The sequence below is a fragment of the Plecotus auritus genome, assembly GCF_963455305.1.
Source record: "Plecotus auritus genome assembly, chromosome: 2".
NCBI lineage: Eukaryota > Metazoa > Chordata > Mammalia > Chiroptera > Vespertilionidae > Plecotus > Plecotus auritus.
The window spans coordinates 68,811,552-68,829,792 of record NC_137771.1 but is presented as its reverse complement, the minus strand read 5'-3'; the positions used below and the strand labels follow the sequence as shown (position 1 = coordinate 68,829,792).

Below are 18,241 nucleotides of genomic sequence, written 5' to 3'. Positions count from 1 at the left end.
GACATTTTTTAAGCGTAAAAATATCTATGATGTTAACACCTTCAGAAAATTTTACATATGAAGTTTTGAAGCTTGCTGTCAATATAACAAAATAGCATACATATCAAATTGCATATATATAAACATATGTGTAACTCCCGTCTAGTGAAAAATATCTGATTAACCGGTACACCTGGTAAATCAATATGATGTCTGGATTTGCTTCAATTAATCTGAGGAAGTAATGAGTGAATGAGAGATAAATAAAACAAAATTGGCCATGAGTTGACTGTGGTTGAAGTTGAATGATGGTACACTGCACTAGTCTCTCTACTTATAAGTATGTTTGAAATATTCCTTAATAAAAATAAATGAATACACAGATAAAAATAAAACAAAACACAAAGATGGATATCACTTTTAAAACAGTATGGAGAGATTCCAAAATGGTGTGGAATAAGTGGAAACTACACGGACACACTCCCAGGACCAAAGTGGAATTATAATTAAAATACAGATAAATCACCCTGAATAATCAAGTGAAGACTGGCTGGAGAGAACCCTGATAACCAAAGATGGAAAGAGGAGACCGTATAGAGACTGATGGGAATTGAGGAGACGCAAAAGGGCTGGCTAGGCTACCACAGACAGCAGCTGAATTTTTGGAGAGATATCTCAGCTGTGGGGGGTTGCCACTGAGAACTCTGGGGTCTAAACCCCAAGTTGGGCCTCCAGCCCAGAACTGAGAAAGGTGCCCACATAACATCTGGCTGTGAAAAGCAGCAGGGTTGCTGTCTATCAGGGAGAGATGGCTGGAAATGCAGGCACTCTCTTAAAGGGCCAATGCACAAAATTTCATGTGCAGCCACTCACCTTGGCCTCTGGCAGAGGGCGAGTACAGTGGACTGGAGCTATGTGAGCAAAAGCCAGGGTTGCAGGGTTTTCTATGTACAATATCATATCATCTGCGAATAATGAGAGTTTTACTTTCTCATTATTTCTTCTTCTTGCCTGATCACTGTGGCTATGACTTCCAGTGTGTTCTTTAGTAGTGCTGTCCTTGTTTATTTCCGACTGGTCTTTTTTCATAGTTACTATATCTGTACTCATGCTGTTGAGCATCTTTGCAGTCATTATTCTGAACTCTATATCTGATAAATCTCTTATCAGATATAACCCTATGAGGTTAGAGCTCGGAAGGCAGACACCTGTTTCTTGTGCTGACACATTCCCTCATACTGCAGAGGACATCTTTCTCCTGTATACCTTTACCATCAAGGCAGCTTTTGCCTTGGGGTAGGTGGGAGGCAAGTAATTGTAAACCTCTTGCCTCACCTGTGGAGTTTCTGAGGCCCATTAAGAGACTGAAAATAACAATCAACCTGCAGACAGAGGCAAGTCTCTGGAGGTTTTTGAGTCTTTGCCCCACCCACTTGGAAAACCTCTCACCCCTTCCTGAGATGGATAGCCTAAGGCTAATCAAGACTGAATACCAATCAGACTGCAGGCAGAGGCCAGTCTCTGGAGGCTTTGAATCTTTGCCTGATCTAATCCAGGCCTGGGGCAAGGAAAAGCAGACCTTGGTGCACATCTTGGTCCTTTCCAAAGAGCCCCACCAGAGGAAGCCACAACCTGTGGATTGTTGCTAGCTCCAAACAGGTACTCAGGGCCAGTCACAAACAGCGTCTGACATTTTCTTGCACTAGTGATTGGGAGTCATAACAGATCTACCTAATACACAGACACAAACCTAAACAGGCAGCCAAAATGGGGAGACAAAAAAACAAGCCCCAAATGAGAGAACAAGAGAATTCTCCAGAAGAAGTGCTAAATGAAATAGAGATAAGAAATTTATCAGATATAGAGTTCAGAATAATGACTGCAAAGATGCTCAACAGCATGAGTACAGATATAGTAACTATGAAAAAAGACCAGTCGGAAATAAACAAGGACAGCACTACTAAAGAACACACTGGAAGTCATAGCCACAGTGATCAGGCAAGAAGAAGAAATAATGAGAAAGTAAAACTCTCATTACTTGCAGATGACATGATATTGTACATAGAAAACCCTAAAGACTCCATAAAAAAATTACTAGATTTAAATAAATGAATTTGGCAATGTAGCAGGATACAAAATTAACATCCAGATGTTGATAGCATTTTTTATACACCACTAATGAATTCTCCAAAAGAGAAACTAAACAAACAATCCCATTTACCAGTGCAACAAAAAAAATTAAGATACTTAGGAATAAACTTAACCAAGGAGGTAAAAGACCTGTACTCCGAAAACTACAAGATGTTGAAGAAAGAGATAGGGGAAGATATAAACAAGTGGAAGAATATATCATGTTCATGGATTGGTAGAATTAACATCATTAAAATGTTCATACTACCCAAAGCAATCTATAGATTCAATACAATCCCTATTAAAATACCAACAGCGTACTTCACAGATCTAGAAAAAACTCTCCAAAACTTATATGGAACCAAAAAAGACCCCAAATAGCTGCAGCAATCTTGAGAAAGAAGAACCAAGCTGGAGGGATTATAATACCAGATATCAAGTTATACTACAAAGCTACCATAATCAAAACAACCTGGTACTAGCACAAGAATAGGCACACAGATCAATGGAACAGAACAGAAAACCCAGAAATCAACCCAAACCATTATGCTCAATTAATATTTGACAAAGGAGGCAAGAACATACAATGGAGTCAAGAGAGTCTCTTCAATACATGGTGTTGTTGGGAAAACTGGACAGATACAGGCAATAAAATGAAACTAGACCACCAACTTACACCATACAGAAGAATAAACTCAAAATGGATAAAATACTTAAATGTAAGTTGTGAAATCATAAAAATACTAGAGGAATCCATAGGCAGCAAAAAGTCTCAGTCATCTCTCATAGCAATATGTTTACCGATACATCTAGGGCAAAGGAAACTAAAGAGAAAATAAACAAATGGGACTACATCAAAATAAAAAGCTTCTTCACAGTGAAAGAAACCACCAACAAAATGAAAAGGGTGCCCACTGTAAGGGAGAACATGTCTGGCAATGATACATCTGATAAAGGGTTAATATCCAAAATATATAAGGAGCTCATACAGCTTAACAAAAGGAAGATAAACAATCCAATTTATAAATGGGCAAAGGACCTAGACACTTCTCCAAAGTGACAGATGGCCACGAGACATGAAAAAATGCTCAAAGTCACTGATCATCAGAGAGATGCAAATTAAAATGACAATGAGTTATTACTCACACCTGTCAGAATGGCTAACATCAACAAATGACAAATGCTGGCAAGGATGTGGAGAAAAAGGAACCCTAGTATACTACTGGTAGGAATGCAGACTGGTGCAGCTATTATGGAAACAGTATGGAGTTTCCTCAAAAAATTAAAAATAGAACTGCCATTTGACCCAGTATTCTCATTTCTAGCAATATATCCTAAGAAACTCGAAACACCAATCAGAAAGAATGTAGGCACCCCTATGTTCATAGCAGCACAATTTACAACAGCTAAGATCTGGAAACAGTCCAAGTGCCCATCAGTAGATGAATTGATAAAAAAGCTGTGGTACATTTACACCATGGAATACTATGCAGCAGTAAAAAAAAGATCTCTTACCCTTTGAGATAGCATGGAGGGACCTGGACAGTATTATGCTAAGTGAAATAAGCCAGTCAGAGAAAGGCAAGTATCACATGAACTCAGTCATATGTGGAATCTACTGAACAAAATAAACTGATGAACAAAATAGACTCAGAGACACAGAAGCATGAAATAGACTGGAATCTCAGAGGGAAGGTAGGGGTGGGTGGGTGAGTGGGTGGGAAGAGATCAACCAAAGAACTTGTATGCATATGTATATACCCCACTGACACAGACAATAGGGTAGTGATGGCATGGGGTGGAGAGCAGGACGAACTAGAAGGGGTTAATGGGGGAGAAAAGGGGACATATAATACTCTCAACAATAAAGATTTTAAAAAAGAAAAAAAAAAGTATGCAAATTTTCTTTACTTCAGGAAATACCAACAAAACACTTAGTATTTGATTTCTTAGTAATTACCTTGCTGTTTTGAAAAAATTTTCTTTTGTCGTTGGAGTTTTGGTCTTCTTTCAATAACTGGATTAAAAAAGGTAACCTACAGTGAAGAAAATTTAAGTTGATATGAATATAGCACTGGATTTATGGTCATGAAATTCACTACACTACTAAGTTTTGAAAACTTAAGAGAACCTTAGATATAACGTAGTCCAACCCCCTCTGAGTAAACAAATTAGAGGATAAATTATTTGTCTTAAGATAATATACCTTTTCAGTGGCAAAGCTGAGCCAAGACTTCAAGTTGTCTGTTGTTTAGCCTAATATTCTTTCCACTTCTACATCATGCTGTCTACATATATAATTTTAATTGCAGTTATGCACATTTAATAAAATACATTTATTACCTCTGCAAACAAAGTACCCTGTGGTTCCAAATAGAGACACATGCCATGCCGTTGGTTGTCTAAAAAATCTTCTAACCTCAGAAATTTTACAGCACACAGAGATCGCCAATCACGCCAATAAACTGAAATTTCCAGTTCACGTGACTAGGATAATTAAAAAAAAAAAAAAAAAAGGAAAGAAAACAGAGAAGACATCATTGGACACACACTTGAGTAAAATATTAAAAAAAAGTATAAAATATAGATACAATAAACAAAAATAACACACACATGATTACACTATTTTAAAGAGTGCTTTTCAATTTTTCTCTCTTATAATATTACTTTAATAAACGTATACATTTTCATTCAAAGGAAGAAATTTATATTCTCACAGTCTCCAGCTAAGATATTCCTTTTATATAAAGAATATACAACTGGGAACAACTAATATAAATGAATGACTACAGAAACTTTCCAATCTTACAGCTTCAATCTTTCGGATTTTCCTCCTCCATTTGGCATCCCTTGCTGTGCTATTGCTAAAAGACCTCAGTGCTCACCTCAAAGAACCATTTCAAATCGTATTTCCTGTATCAATGCTGAGTTAGAGAAAGGTTGTGGAGAGTATTTATTCTGCACTTACAGTGTGCCAACCCACTGTGCCAAGCATTCAAAGAATATTAGGTCCCTTAACCTTCAAAGAATACCATCGAATAATAGGACCAATAACAGCAGGGGCCTCTTGTAGGTAGGGAGAAAAAGGGAAATTCAGACTAAGTTTTATAAAAAAAGATGTTCAATTATCACAACATAAAAAAAAAGGCAGTCAGTTGAATGTCCCCAAAGCAGGGGCAAATATATTATAACACATCCATATGAGAGAATACTCTGTAGTCATCCATATATATAAAAGCCTAAGCAACCGGCCAACCATTCGACTGGTAGCTATGATGCGCACTGACCACCAGGGAGCAGATGCTCAATGCACAGGCATGGAAACATAGAACAGACTGATGAATCTCAGAGGGAAGGGGGGAGGGTGGGAAGAGATTAACCAAAAATCTTATATGCATACTAGAGGCCCGGTGCACATGTTTGTGCACTGCTGGGGTCCCTCGGCCTGGCCTGCAGGGATTGGGCTGAAACCGGCAGTCCGACATCCCCCGAGGGGTCCCAGATTGTTAGAGGGAGCAGGGAGCAGGCCAGGCCAAGGGACCCCACCAGTGCACAAATCCATGTACTGGGCCTCTAGTTAAAAATAATGCTTACATGGGGAAATGTATTTAAGGTTTTAACAATTACTAAACATACTTGAAGAGCACAATTTATAAGTTGGGGAATCAAATCATAAACTGACATCTACATGTATGCTATAATCTACACACATTTTAATTATAAAGACTTTTCTATTATTTTGTTTTCCCAGGATTTTGTACACCATCCACAAAAAGAGATAAATGTTTTGCCCTTTAGGATCTACAAAGTAATAAATTACTTCTTTCAAAGAATAACTTTAAATTTATGAAATTATACATCTTATGTAAGTTGTTAGTATACACAATAAAATATCTTTTGACTTTAAATAATAAAATAAGTTGATGCAAATGAATACAAAAAAACACTTATTAAAAAAGAACATGAAAAAAATGATTCAAGACACAATGTGCCAGAGGGTCTCAGCACCAAACAGAAAAAGGACTGGAAAAAGATACCTATGGCAGTGAATATGTGAGCCCAGTGCCTCCTACCTCATTTTTCTCTCTGATACATATTACTATGGGAGAGAAGAAGTATGAATAGAGTATAATTATTTTAAGGTAAGCAAATGGTATTTAAAAGCAGTGTGTGAATGGTGTAATATTCTATTCAAGTTAAAGATTTACGTATTTGGAAACAGTTATTTTGGGAAATAAACAGAATAATTAAACCAGGGATTGGTAATTTAGACTTCATTGCTTCAGGTTAGAGAAGGAGAGGCCTCCTTTTCCCTGTCTTCTCTATATTAGGGAGAAGGGCTTATTATGGTTCAGGCAGATGGGAAGCACATAGATGCTGGGTATGGAATTAGTACTTGTTAAAAGTTCTTATACTTTTGCACTGATAAATGATAACATTATACCTTTCACTAGGTGACAGAAGGCCCAGTCACCTCATCTGTATATATTCTAGCCACTCTGATAAAATTCACGTATTGACTCGTTTCTCTATCCTCTGTCTCTTTATTCCATGCTTCAAACTGAAGTATACTAGAAGTTCTTAGATTTGGGATGGAAGGACATTTTAAAGCCTTAGGCTAGCTTTCCTGGAATTCTGCATTGAGGTTTTACATATAAAGCTCTTCAAATTTTGTTACTTTACATTGTTCCCTGTGAGTATCCTTCTCTCTACAATTTAAGGGGATGGTAGCTATGCTCTAGAACAGAGTAAGATATTTTATGTCAGAAATCTTAACACTGTTTCATGGAACCTCAATTCTACTTTAATCCCTAATAAACAGTGTGATTTGGATAGGAAAAGCAGGGATACAGTATCAAAGCAAAGTAGCTTCTATATAAACTAGAGGCCTGATGCACGAAGATTTGTGCAAGAATGGGACTTCCTTCCCCTGGCTGCCGGCACCGCCTTCGCTCTGGCCAGAGCCGCCTTTCCGCTCCGGCCTGGAGCCGCCTTTCTGCCTTCCTACACTGCCCAGAGGCCCGGAGCGACTGGGGTAGTGCATCCCGCCCCGGCCCCTCACACCTGTGTATGCAAATTAACCCACCAGCTTTGCTGGGTTAATTTGCATACTCACTCCTGATTGGCTGGTGGCCATCACAAAGGTACGGTCAATTAGCATGTTACTCTTTTATTAGTGTAGATAGATGCTACTAATATTTATTGAATTTAAATTGCAAGTGTGACTGCTCATTTGCTGGCAATTTTCCAGAAGCAGGTCAGTTTTATAAAGCAAGGGCATGTCTGTAGGTAATGTCAAATTCTAAGAGTAACAAAATGATCAAAATAGCTGAGTAGTGTGATTTGAGCTAAGGACTGGCAAACTGTCCCAACTTGGTGTTTCATTTTGTCTTTTAATGAATTTGAACACAGGACAAAAGAGAACACAGGAAAAAAGAGAAAACTTGGTAGACCTATGAAATCTGTATGGTTTGTCTAAAGCCTCTGCAAGGTCAAAAAGTAAATAAAAAGATACATTGAATCAGTCATAAGTGTAAGTGAGGAAAGAGAGCAACACCTTAAAACATATGTTGCAATTTAAAAAAAAAACAGTACACATTTAGCATAAAAAGAACTAAAGCACAAAAAAGGCAGGGGTTCCCAAACTCTTCCTGAGGAACTCTGGGGCAACAGAGATATTTTGACTTTTCAAAAGAAACACAGTGACATCTGCAGGACATCATAAGAAATAGTCAACATTAGAACGTATCACGTTCCTTTTGATGACATAGTATCTTTGCTAAACTGGGTTTTCAATATTGATTTTTACCACATGAAAAATCAATGTGGAATAGGAGATAAGGCTGCAGTGTTCAACCTGATTCCAAGCTTTGAAAAATTATATCTATACAACAGGCAGATATATCCCATAAGTAAAGGTTATATATAGCAATAAAAAAATATTTAAAGGGCACACTGAAATGATTTGATATATGTATACAGTTTAAAAGGATTCCTCTCATCTATTTAATTAACATGTACACCTCAAATATTTTATATATATTACATGAATATGTAGATACATATATTAAGTGAGATTATATTATATAGAAAAATATATATTTGGTGAGAACATTTAAGTTCTATTCTCTTAGCAAATTTCATTTATACAATAGTGTTATCAACTACAGTCACCATATTATACATTAAATGTTCAGAACTTATTTATTTTATAGCTGTAAGTTGTACCTTTTTACTAACCTCTCCCTACTTCCCAATCCCAGGTAAACACTTCCTGCTCTCTGTTTTTGTTTTTTAAATATGTTTTTATTAATTTTAGAGAGAGAGGAAGGGAGAGAGATCAAGAGATAGAAACATTGATGAGAAAGAAACATCGATTGGCTGTCTCCTGCACACTCCTACTGGGGATCGAGCCCACAACCCAGGCATGTGCCCTGACTAGGAATCAAACTGGTGACTTCTTGGTTCATGGGTCAACCCTCAGACACTGAACCACACTGGCCAGGCTAGATGTAGATAACTTCTTATGTATCCTTCTAGGTACTTGTGTTCTCAAATCTGAGGGTTCCTGTTTGTCATCAATTCTGAAAAATTCTAGGCCATTACTGCTTTGGGCATGGCCACTGCCCCATTCTCTCCATTCCCTCATTCTTAATACTACTTAGTATATTAATCATTCTCATTCTATCCTTTATGTCTCTTAGCCTCTTTTTTTCATATTTTTCATCTCTCTCTGTGTTGTACTCAGGTAATTTCATTAGCTACATTTTCCACACCACTAACTACCTTCTGTTATTTAACCCATTCATTTGTTTTTCAATTTCATATGTTGTGCTTCCTATTTTTATACGTTTTATTTAGTTCTCCTTCCCACCCAGCTTTAACAATTTATCAATTAACTAGAGGCTCGATGCATGAAGATTCATGCAAGAATGCGTCTTCCTTCCCCTGGCTGCCGGCATCGCCTTCACTCCGGCTGGAGCTGCCTTTTCACTCTGGCCCGGAGCCGCCTTTCCGCCTTCCCATGCTGCCCAAAGGCCCAGAGTGGCTGGGGGCAGTGCGGAATGCCTGTGTTGAAGCCATTGCGACAACGCAAGCGGCCCGGCCCGCCCCCGGCCGCTCGGCGCCTGCATATGCAAATTAACCAGCCATCTTTGTTGGGTTAATTTGAATACTCACTCCTGATTGGTTGGTGAGCGTCGCAAAGGTATGGTCAATTTGCATCTTACTCTTTTATTAGTGTAGATGGTAAATCATGTTTCATCACCACCTTTCCTTCAATTATTCTGAGGCCTATCTCTGATATCTAGAATCGCATTTGATTTATTTATTTTTTAAAGAATTCTGCCTTGTCTTCTTGGTTCATTACTCATTCTTTGCTCATGTTTTTATATTCTTCTATTATTTATTTAAATAGTTTAAACATTTATTTTACATTCTGTAACTAATAATCCCATTATCTGTTGAGATTATTTTTGACACAAGTTCATCTATGGCAGAATACTTCCCTAAACTTCTTAAATGGAATTTAATAGTTTTTATTTTATCTAAAACTGTTTTATTTTGTTTTGAACCTATCATACTGTAAGTACGCTTATAGAAAGAACATTTCTGGCTCCTTTGTATTTCTCACAGTGCTAAATGCAGACCTTGCATATTAAAGATCATAGAGGTAAAAAAAGCTAAAATGTCTGTCTATAGTGTGTTTTAGAGCACAGACTTTCTAATAACAGTTGAGGCATGAAGAATTAAATCAAATTCAACGGTGTGGGGGAGAGTGGGAGTAGGTAAGAAAGCAAACATGTTCAAATTACACGTCTTCCCCCTCCTCAGATTCTAATGTGTGCCTATTTGAGAATCTATTTGGGAATCACTGTACCAATTAGAGGTGTCACTGTCCCTTGGATATATTGAAACGGGGGGGAAAATAACTGAGAAAAACTTTTAGTTTTTAAATTATTTCTACATAAAGTATTTTTATTCATACCATTAATACTTAGTACATATATTAAGTACTCTGATAGTGATACAAAGAAAAATAATTTATGGTCCTGTTTTCAAATAGTTCATAGTTTTGTTGGGGAGATAGAAAAGTAAATGAATTTGACAATAAAGACAAGAAGCACAATAACACAAAAGAGAGAGGTGACCATATTTGTCCCCCTAAGGGTAAGCTAGTAGAAAAAATCAGAAAAAAAAAAATCAGAATTACTCAAATTGGGTTTGAAGAGATGAATCACAAGAGTAAAGGACGGGAGGACACAGTAATCAGAGGGAAAAAAATTTATAAAATTAAGCAAGCATATAGTACATTATAGATACAGGAAATAGTTTCATGTAGTTAGAACCTAGAATATACATAGAAATGACTTGGGAAATGATAGGTAGACAGGTCATGAATGGCTTTATAACCAAGGACTTTGGTTTTCAACTTGCAAATTATAGGCTGCAACTAAAAAATTTTAAATTTAGAGGAATAGAGGTCAAATCAGGTCAGGTAGTATGATAGTTAAACACAGGGGCTCTACAATCACGATTGCCTGGTGCTCCACACTCAATAAATTCCTGTAAAACAAACAGGTTCAAATTTTACCTATATACCACTTGCTAGTTTTGAGACTTTGAGCAAGTTACATATCCTTTGTGGGCCTCAGTTTGCTCATCTGTAAAATATGTATTATTATAATAACAATGCTCATCTGTAAAATATGTATTATTATAATATCAATACTCTATTGATATTATATTGAAAAGAGTTAAGCCCAGCCAGCGTGGCTCAGTGGTTGAGCATTGACCTATGAACCAAGAGGTCACAGTTTGATTCCCAGTCAGGGCACATGCCCAGGTTGCCGGGTGGATCCCCAGTGTGGGGCATGCAGGAGGCAGCTGATCAATGATTGTCTCTCATCATTGATGTTTCTCTCTCTCTGAAATCAATAAAAATATATTTAAAAAAAGTTAAAACAAGCTCAGCACACAGTCAATGTCCAGTAAATGTCAGCTATGATGATGCTGATGATGATATGCACTTAAGCAAATCTACCATGGCAGAAGGATAGAGTGTAAACAAAGAGAAAAGTTAGCCTACTAATATGAAGAACATAGGTTTTGGCTTCATATTGGCTTGGCTTTGGTGTCAGATGCTTGTGTTGATTCCCAAAGCTTTCTAACTGTGTGGCCTGAAAAATGTTACTTAAAGTCAGTAATCACAAAACAGTGATAATTACTGTACACATTCATAAGATTACTGGGAGGATTACATGAAACATTATATGTAATGTGCCTTATTCATAATCTATTACAGAAGAAGTTTCAGCGCTAACTGGGGAGACAAAGAATCATGCCCCAAATGAAAGAAGAGAAATCCTGAAAAACAGAACTAAGTGAAATGGAGGCAAGCCAGCTACCAGATGCAGAGTTCAAAACACTGATTATAATGATGCTCTAAGAACTTAGGAGAAGAATGGATGAACTCAGTGAGAACTTAAACAAAGAGATAGTAAACATAAAAAAGGCCGAAGAAACCATAAAAAAGAATCAGTAAGAAGGGAAGAATACAACATCTGAAATGAAGACTACATTACGGGGATTCAACAGCAGGCTAGATAAAACAGAGAATACAGTCAGTGAGTTGAACGACCAAATAGAAAATACCCAATCAGAGCAGCAAAAAGAAAAAAGAATGTGAAAAATGAAGATAGTCTGAGGGACCACTGGGACAACATGATAACAACACCTGCATCATAGGGGTACAACAAGGAGAAGAGAAAAAACAAAAAACAAAGAATCTATTTAAAGAAATAATGACTGAAAACATCCCCGACCTGGTAAAGAAAATAGACAAGTCCAGGAAGCACAGAGAGTCCCATAGGAGATGAACCCAAAGAGACATATCATAATAAAAATGGCAAGGTTAAAGACAAAGAGAATCTTGCTCTGGCTGGTGTGGCTCAGGTGGTTGGAGCATCATCCATACACCAAAAGGTGGTGGGTTCAATCCATGTTGGGGCATGTGTGGAAGGCAATCAATCAATGTTTTTCTCTCTCCCTTCCTCTCTATAAAAAACAAAAATACAAAAAAAACCCCCTCACAACAAATAAATAAAAAATACCAAACAACAACAAAAAGCAAGCAAACAAACAAAAATAATTAAAAAAAGACAAAGAGATTTTAAAAACGCAAGAGAAAATCAGTTACCTAAAAGGATGTTCCCATAAGACCATCAGCTAATTTCTCAATGGAAACTTTTCAGGCCAGAAGGGATTGGCAGGAATTATTCAAAGTGATGAAAAGCAAGAACCTACAACCAAGACTACTCTACCCAGCAAGGCTAGCATTTAAATTGAAGGTAAAATAAAGAATGTCCCAGAGAAGAAAAGATAAAGGAGTTTATTACCACCAAATTAGTATTATAAGAAATGTTATAGGGTCTTCTTTAAAAAGAAGGAAAAAAGAACATAGTTATAAGAAATAAAGTGGCAATAAACACATACCTCTCAATAATCACTTTAAATGTAAATAGCTAAAATGCACCAATCAAAAGACACAGCGTAGCTGAATCAATAAGAAAACATCACCCATATATATGTTGTCTACAAGAGACCAAACTCAGAAAAAGAATAGAGAGACTAAAAGTAAATGGATGAAAAAAGATATTTCATGCAAATGGAAACAAAAACAAAACAAAATGGACTTTAAAACAAAGGCTATGAGAGGAGCTAAAGATGGACATTATATAATGATAAAGGATCAACTGAAAAGAGGATATAACTCTTGTAAATAATCATGCACCCAATCTAAAAGTACCAAACATACAAAGCAAATCATGATGGACATAAAGGGAGAGATTAACAGCAATACAGCCACAGTAGGGGATTTTTAATACCTGACTGAATCAATGGATAGACTTTTCAGATTAAAAAAAAATCAAGAAAGAAACAGTGGCCTTAAATGACACAATAGACCAGATGAATTTAATTGACATTTTCAGAGCATTTAACCCCAAAACAGCAGAATGTACATTTTTTTCAAGTGCACAATGCACATTTTTCAGGGTAGACCATACAAAATGAGGCTCAATACATTCAAGAAGATTGAAATCATATCAAGCATCTTGTCTGGACACAATGCTCTGCAATTAGAAATCAATTACAAAATAAACAAACAAACAAAAAAACCCACACAAAGACATGGAGGCTAAACAATATGTTATTAAACAATGAATGGGTTAACAATGAGATCAAGAAGGAAATAAAAAATTACCTTAAAACAAATGAAAATGAACACATAACAACACAATCTATGGGACACAGCAAAAGCAGTCCTATGAGGAAAATTCATAGCAATACAGGCCTACCTAAAGAAGAAAAAACTCAAGTAAACAACTAACCTTACACCTAAAGGAAATAAAAAAAATTAAAAGAAACAAAACCAAAAGTGAGTGGAAGGAAATAATAAAGATCAGAGCAGAAGTAAATAAAGCTAGAAAAATACAAAAGATCAATGAAAACGAAAGCTGTTTCTTTGAAAAGATAAACAAAATTGGTGAACTATTAACCTGATTAATCAAAAGAGAGAAGTCCCAAATAAATAAAATCAGAAATGAAAAAGAATAACTGATGTCACAGAAATACAAAGAATAAGAAAATACTATGAACAACTATATGCCAACAACTGGGAAATCTGGAAGAAATGGATAAAGTCCTCGAAACAATCTTCTAAAACTGAATCAGGAAGAAACAGAAAATATGAACAATTTGATTACAACTAATGAAATCGAAGCAGTAAATAATAAATTAAAAAACTCCCAGCAAACAAAACTCCTGGACTGGATGGGTTCACAGGTGAATTTTACCAAACATTCAAAGCAAAACTAACACCTATTCTCAAAATATTCCAAAAAACACAAGATGAGGAAAGACTCCCAAGCTCATTTTATGAGGTCAGCATTACACTGATTCCAAAATCAGATAAAGACACTACAAAGAAAAAAAATTATACACCAATATCCCTGATGAACATAGATGCAAAAATCCTCAACAAAATATTACCAAACTAAATTCAAATAATACAGTAAAAAGATCACACATCTAGTGGGATTTATTCCTGGGGTGCAAGGTTGATACAATATCCGCAAATTAATGAATGTGATACATCACATAAGCGAAATGAAGGATAAACATACTATGATCATATCAATAGATGCAGAAAAGCAGTTAACAATAGCCAGCATCATATATGATAAAAATTCTCAGCAAAGTGGGAATAGAGAAAACATGCCTCAACATAATAATGGCCATATATGACAAATCCATATTCAAAGGGGAAAAACTAAAAGTATTTCCTTTAAGACCTGAAACCATAAAACTCCTAGGAGAAAACATAGGGAGTCAAATCTTAAACATTTCTTGTAGCAGTATTTTTTTTCTGACATATCTCCCCTGACCAGGGAAACAAAAGAAAATAATAAACAAATGGGACTACATCAAACTAAAGAGTTTTTGCATAGCAAAGGAAACCATCAACAAAACAAAAAGACAACTTGCTGAATGGGAGAACAAATTCTCCAATGGCACATCAGATAAGGGGTTAATATCCAAAATTTATAAAGAACTCATACTACTCAACACCGAAAACAAACAAAGAAACAAAACCAACCAATACAATTAAAAAATGGGCAGAGGACCTGAATAGATACTTCTCCAAAGAGAACATACAGATGGCCAACAGACATATGAAAAGATGCTCAACATCACTAATCATCAGAAAAATGCAAATTAAAACCACAATGAGATATCACCTCATACCTATCAGAGTGGCAATCGTCAATGCGGAGAGAAGGAAACCCTTGTGCACCGGTGGGGGGAATGCAGGTTGGTGTAACCACTATGGAAAATAGTAAGGAAATTCCTCAAAAATTAAAAATGGAACTGCTTTATGACCCAGGAATTCCACTTCTGGGTATTTATCTGAAGAAACCCAAAACACTAATTCTGAAGAATATATGCCTTCCCTATGTTCATTGCAGCATTATTTACAATAGGCAAAATATGGAAGCAATCCAAGTACCTATCAATAGAGGAATGGATAAAAAATCAGTGGGAGATATATACAATGGAATATTACTAAGCCATTAAAAAGAATGAAATATTACTATTTAAAAATATTTTATTCATTTTTTACAGAGAGGAAGGGAGAGGGAGAGTTAGAAACATCGATGAGAGAGAAACATCAATCAGCTGCCTCCTGCACACCCCCTACTGGGGATGTACCCACAACCAAGGTACATGCCCTTAACCGGAATTGAACCTGGGACCCTTGAGTTCGCAGGCCTACGCTCTATCCACTGAGCCAAACCGGTTAGGGCGAAATATTACCATTTGTGACAGCATGAATGGACCTACACGGTATTATGCTCAGTGAAATAAGTCAGTCAGAGAAAGACAAATACCATGATTTCACTTATATGTGGAATCTAAAGAACAAAATAAACAAACAAAATTGAAACAGACTCATAGATACAGAGAGTGGACTGGTGTTGCCAGATAGGAAGAGTGTGTTGGGGGACTGGGTGAAAGAGGTGAAGGGATTAAGAAGTACAAATTGGTGATTATAAAACAGTTATGGTGATGTAAAGTACAGTGTAGGGAATACTGTCAATAATACTGTGATAACTAAGTATGATGCCAGGTGGATACTGGAAATATCCAGGAAGAGGCTCGGGGGAGAAGGAACACTTTGCAAAGTTATGATTCCCAAAACCTCAGTTTCTTCTTCTTTAAAATGGTAATATGCCTGGGTGCTGTGGTTCAGTGGTTGAACATACCCTATGAACCAGGAGGTCACATTTCAATTCCTGGTCAGGGCACATGCCCAGGTTGAGGGCTTGATACCCAGTAGGGGGCGTGTAGAAGGCAGCCAATAAATGATTCTCTCTCATCATTTATGTTTCTATTTCTCTTTCCCTCTCCCTTCCTCTCAAAAATCAATTAAATATTTTTAAATGGTAATAATTATACCTTACTCAAGAATCCATTGTAAAAATTAAATTAAAAAATTAATAAAATTAAAATTAATTAATGATTAATACAAGTGAAGAAACATTTAAAAAATACAACAGAATTATGATTTAAAAAAGTAAGAAGAATCCAAGGGGTTTGAGGTGGGGTATAAGTTACTTAAAGAGAAAAAAGGTGAAAAAAAAGTTGCCAGTAATGGAGTAAAGATCTTAAAACTGGGACTTTTTAAGTACAGTTGAGGCTAGATACTAAAATTTATAGTAATAGGTGTGATTCGTTTCAGCAGCATTCAACAATTCAAAGCAGATTAGACAGGTGGTAGAACTGATTTGCTGTTGGGAGTTTCCATAGCAGGTGTGGTATAGAGAGAAAATTGAAAGATGATGTAGAGGCATCAGTAAGAAAATGGTTCAGGGTAACACGGGTTTTAGAGTAAATAAGGGGGAAAAAAATCTGGTAGGAACTGAAGAGCCCTTCCTTCTGTCCCTTCCTGAAGAATCAAGGAAATGGAAATATTTTATCAGATATCTAGCTTAGTGATAATGAAGTACAAGAGGCAGAGGAACAATAATAATATCATGAGTTAGCATTTACTACATAACCATATGTACTACAAGGTATTAATCTAGGTGCTTTGTGTAGTTACCTCATTTAAGGAAATAAGATTTGGTAAAAGTTCAGCATACTGAATTTAAGATTTCAGAACAATTCATTGCTAAAATGTCAGGAAGTAAAAGTACACTGGGCTTGAAGTGTTCAAAAAATTTGAAATAATAGTAGATTAAATAGGTGTTTAGATATACAGACTTTTTAAAAAATCCCCCATAATGATGGCAAATGTTAGAGTGAAGAACCAAAGTCCTTAAGGAATATTGGAGAGTACCCAAATGATCAAGAGGTGACAGAGATGAGAAAAAAAAAAAGTAGACAATTATAATATACTAGAGGCCCGGTGCATGAAATTTGAACACTTGGGGGGTGGGGAGGGAGGGTCCCTCAGCCTGGCCTGCACCCTCTCTCAGTCCAGGAGCCCTTGGGGGATGTCCGACTGCCGGCTTAGGCCTGCTCCCCATGGGCTTAAGCTGGCAGTTGGACATCCTTAGTGCTGCTGTGGAGGTGAGAGAGGCTCCCGCCACCGCTGCTGCACTCGCCAGCCGTGAGCCCAGCTTCTGGCTGAGCGGTGCTCCCCCTGTAGAAGCGCACTGACCACCAGGGTGCAGCTCGTGTTGAGCATCTGCCCCCTGGTGGTCAGTGCACGTCATAGTGACCGGTTGTTCCGTCGTTTGGTTGATTTGCATATTAGCTTTTTATTGTATAGGATAGTTTATTGTCTCAGAGGACTCATATAGCCTCAAAGGAGGATATGATGTTATTTGATAGTAGCAGAATTTAGAATCAGCAAAAGAGAGGTAAAAAGTGTAAATGTTACTATAGCTCCAGTATAAGTTAAAAATCCGCATCTCAGATTAAAAAATATGCTCAATGTCAGACATCTCAGACATGGAGGAAATTTAAATGTCTCCGTGTTCCTATTCTATGACTTGTTCTATATTAAGATGCTTTACTCCCCATTAGAAAGATGTTGCATTTTTATCCTTTTATAGGGAGGAAAGCATCTTTCTCACTGACATAGTTTCTATGAGGGATCATTTTCACTTTTTGCCTAAATATCTATGTTTCTACCTCAACCTTCTTATTCATGCCCCATTGTGAGTTATCTGATAGAAGACTTTCTTCCTTTTTTTCTTGAGAAGCAGGCCATTAAATTAAAGAATACAATGTGTTCTCCTCCATGCCTTAAGTTTTACATGGGTTGGGGCCCACAATGTTGCTGCATACATCAGCTTATATTTCTGTAATATAGATGAGGATATTGTCTGCGTGATTTAAAAGAGTTATAGTTTAACCTTCTTTAATGTATTATAAATAGATAATTTCTGAAAATTTGAAACCAATAAATAGTCATAATCTCATCTTCTATCCTACACCCCACCCTCTCACTGCTACTGTCATACCAATAAATGCAATCTTTCTACGATCTCAGTTGTCTACATCGTTCTCTCTGACCATCACCTAACATTCTGGTTCCCTCTCTAGAGTACCTCAACATCTA

General features: G+C 36.7%; 1 protein-coding gene across 1 annotated transcript in view; it reads right to left on the bottom strand.

The window, feature by feature from the left end:
* The window catches only part of PKN2 (protein kinase N2), a 154,866-nt gene that overhangs the window by 25,657 nt on the left and 110,968 nt on the right, over positions 1 to 18,241 (bottom strand). Inside the window, exons 9-10 of the mRNA XM_080652235.1 lie at positions 4,453 to 4,596; positions 4,070 to 4,145 (exon numbers count right to left, since the gene is read on the bottom strand). Of these exons, the coding sequence (XP_080508361.1) occupies positions 4,070 to 4,145; positions 4,453 to 4,596 (220 nt within the window). The remainder of the gene's footprint in view (positions 1 to 4,069; positions 4,146 to 4,452; positions 4,597 to 18,241) is intronic.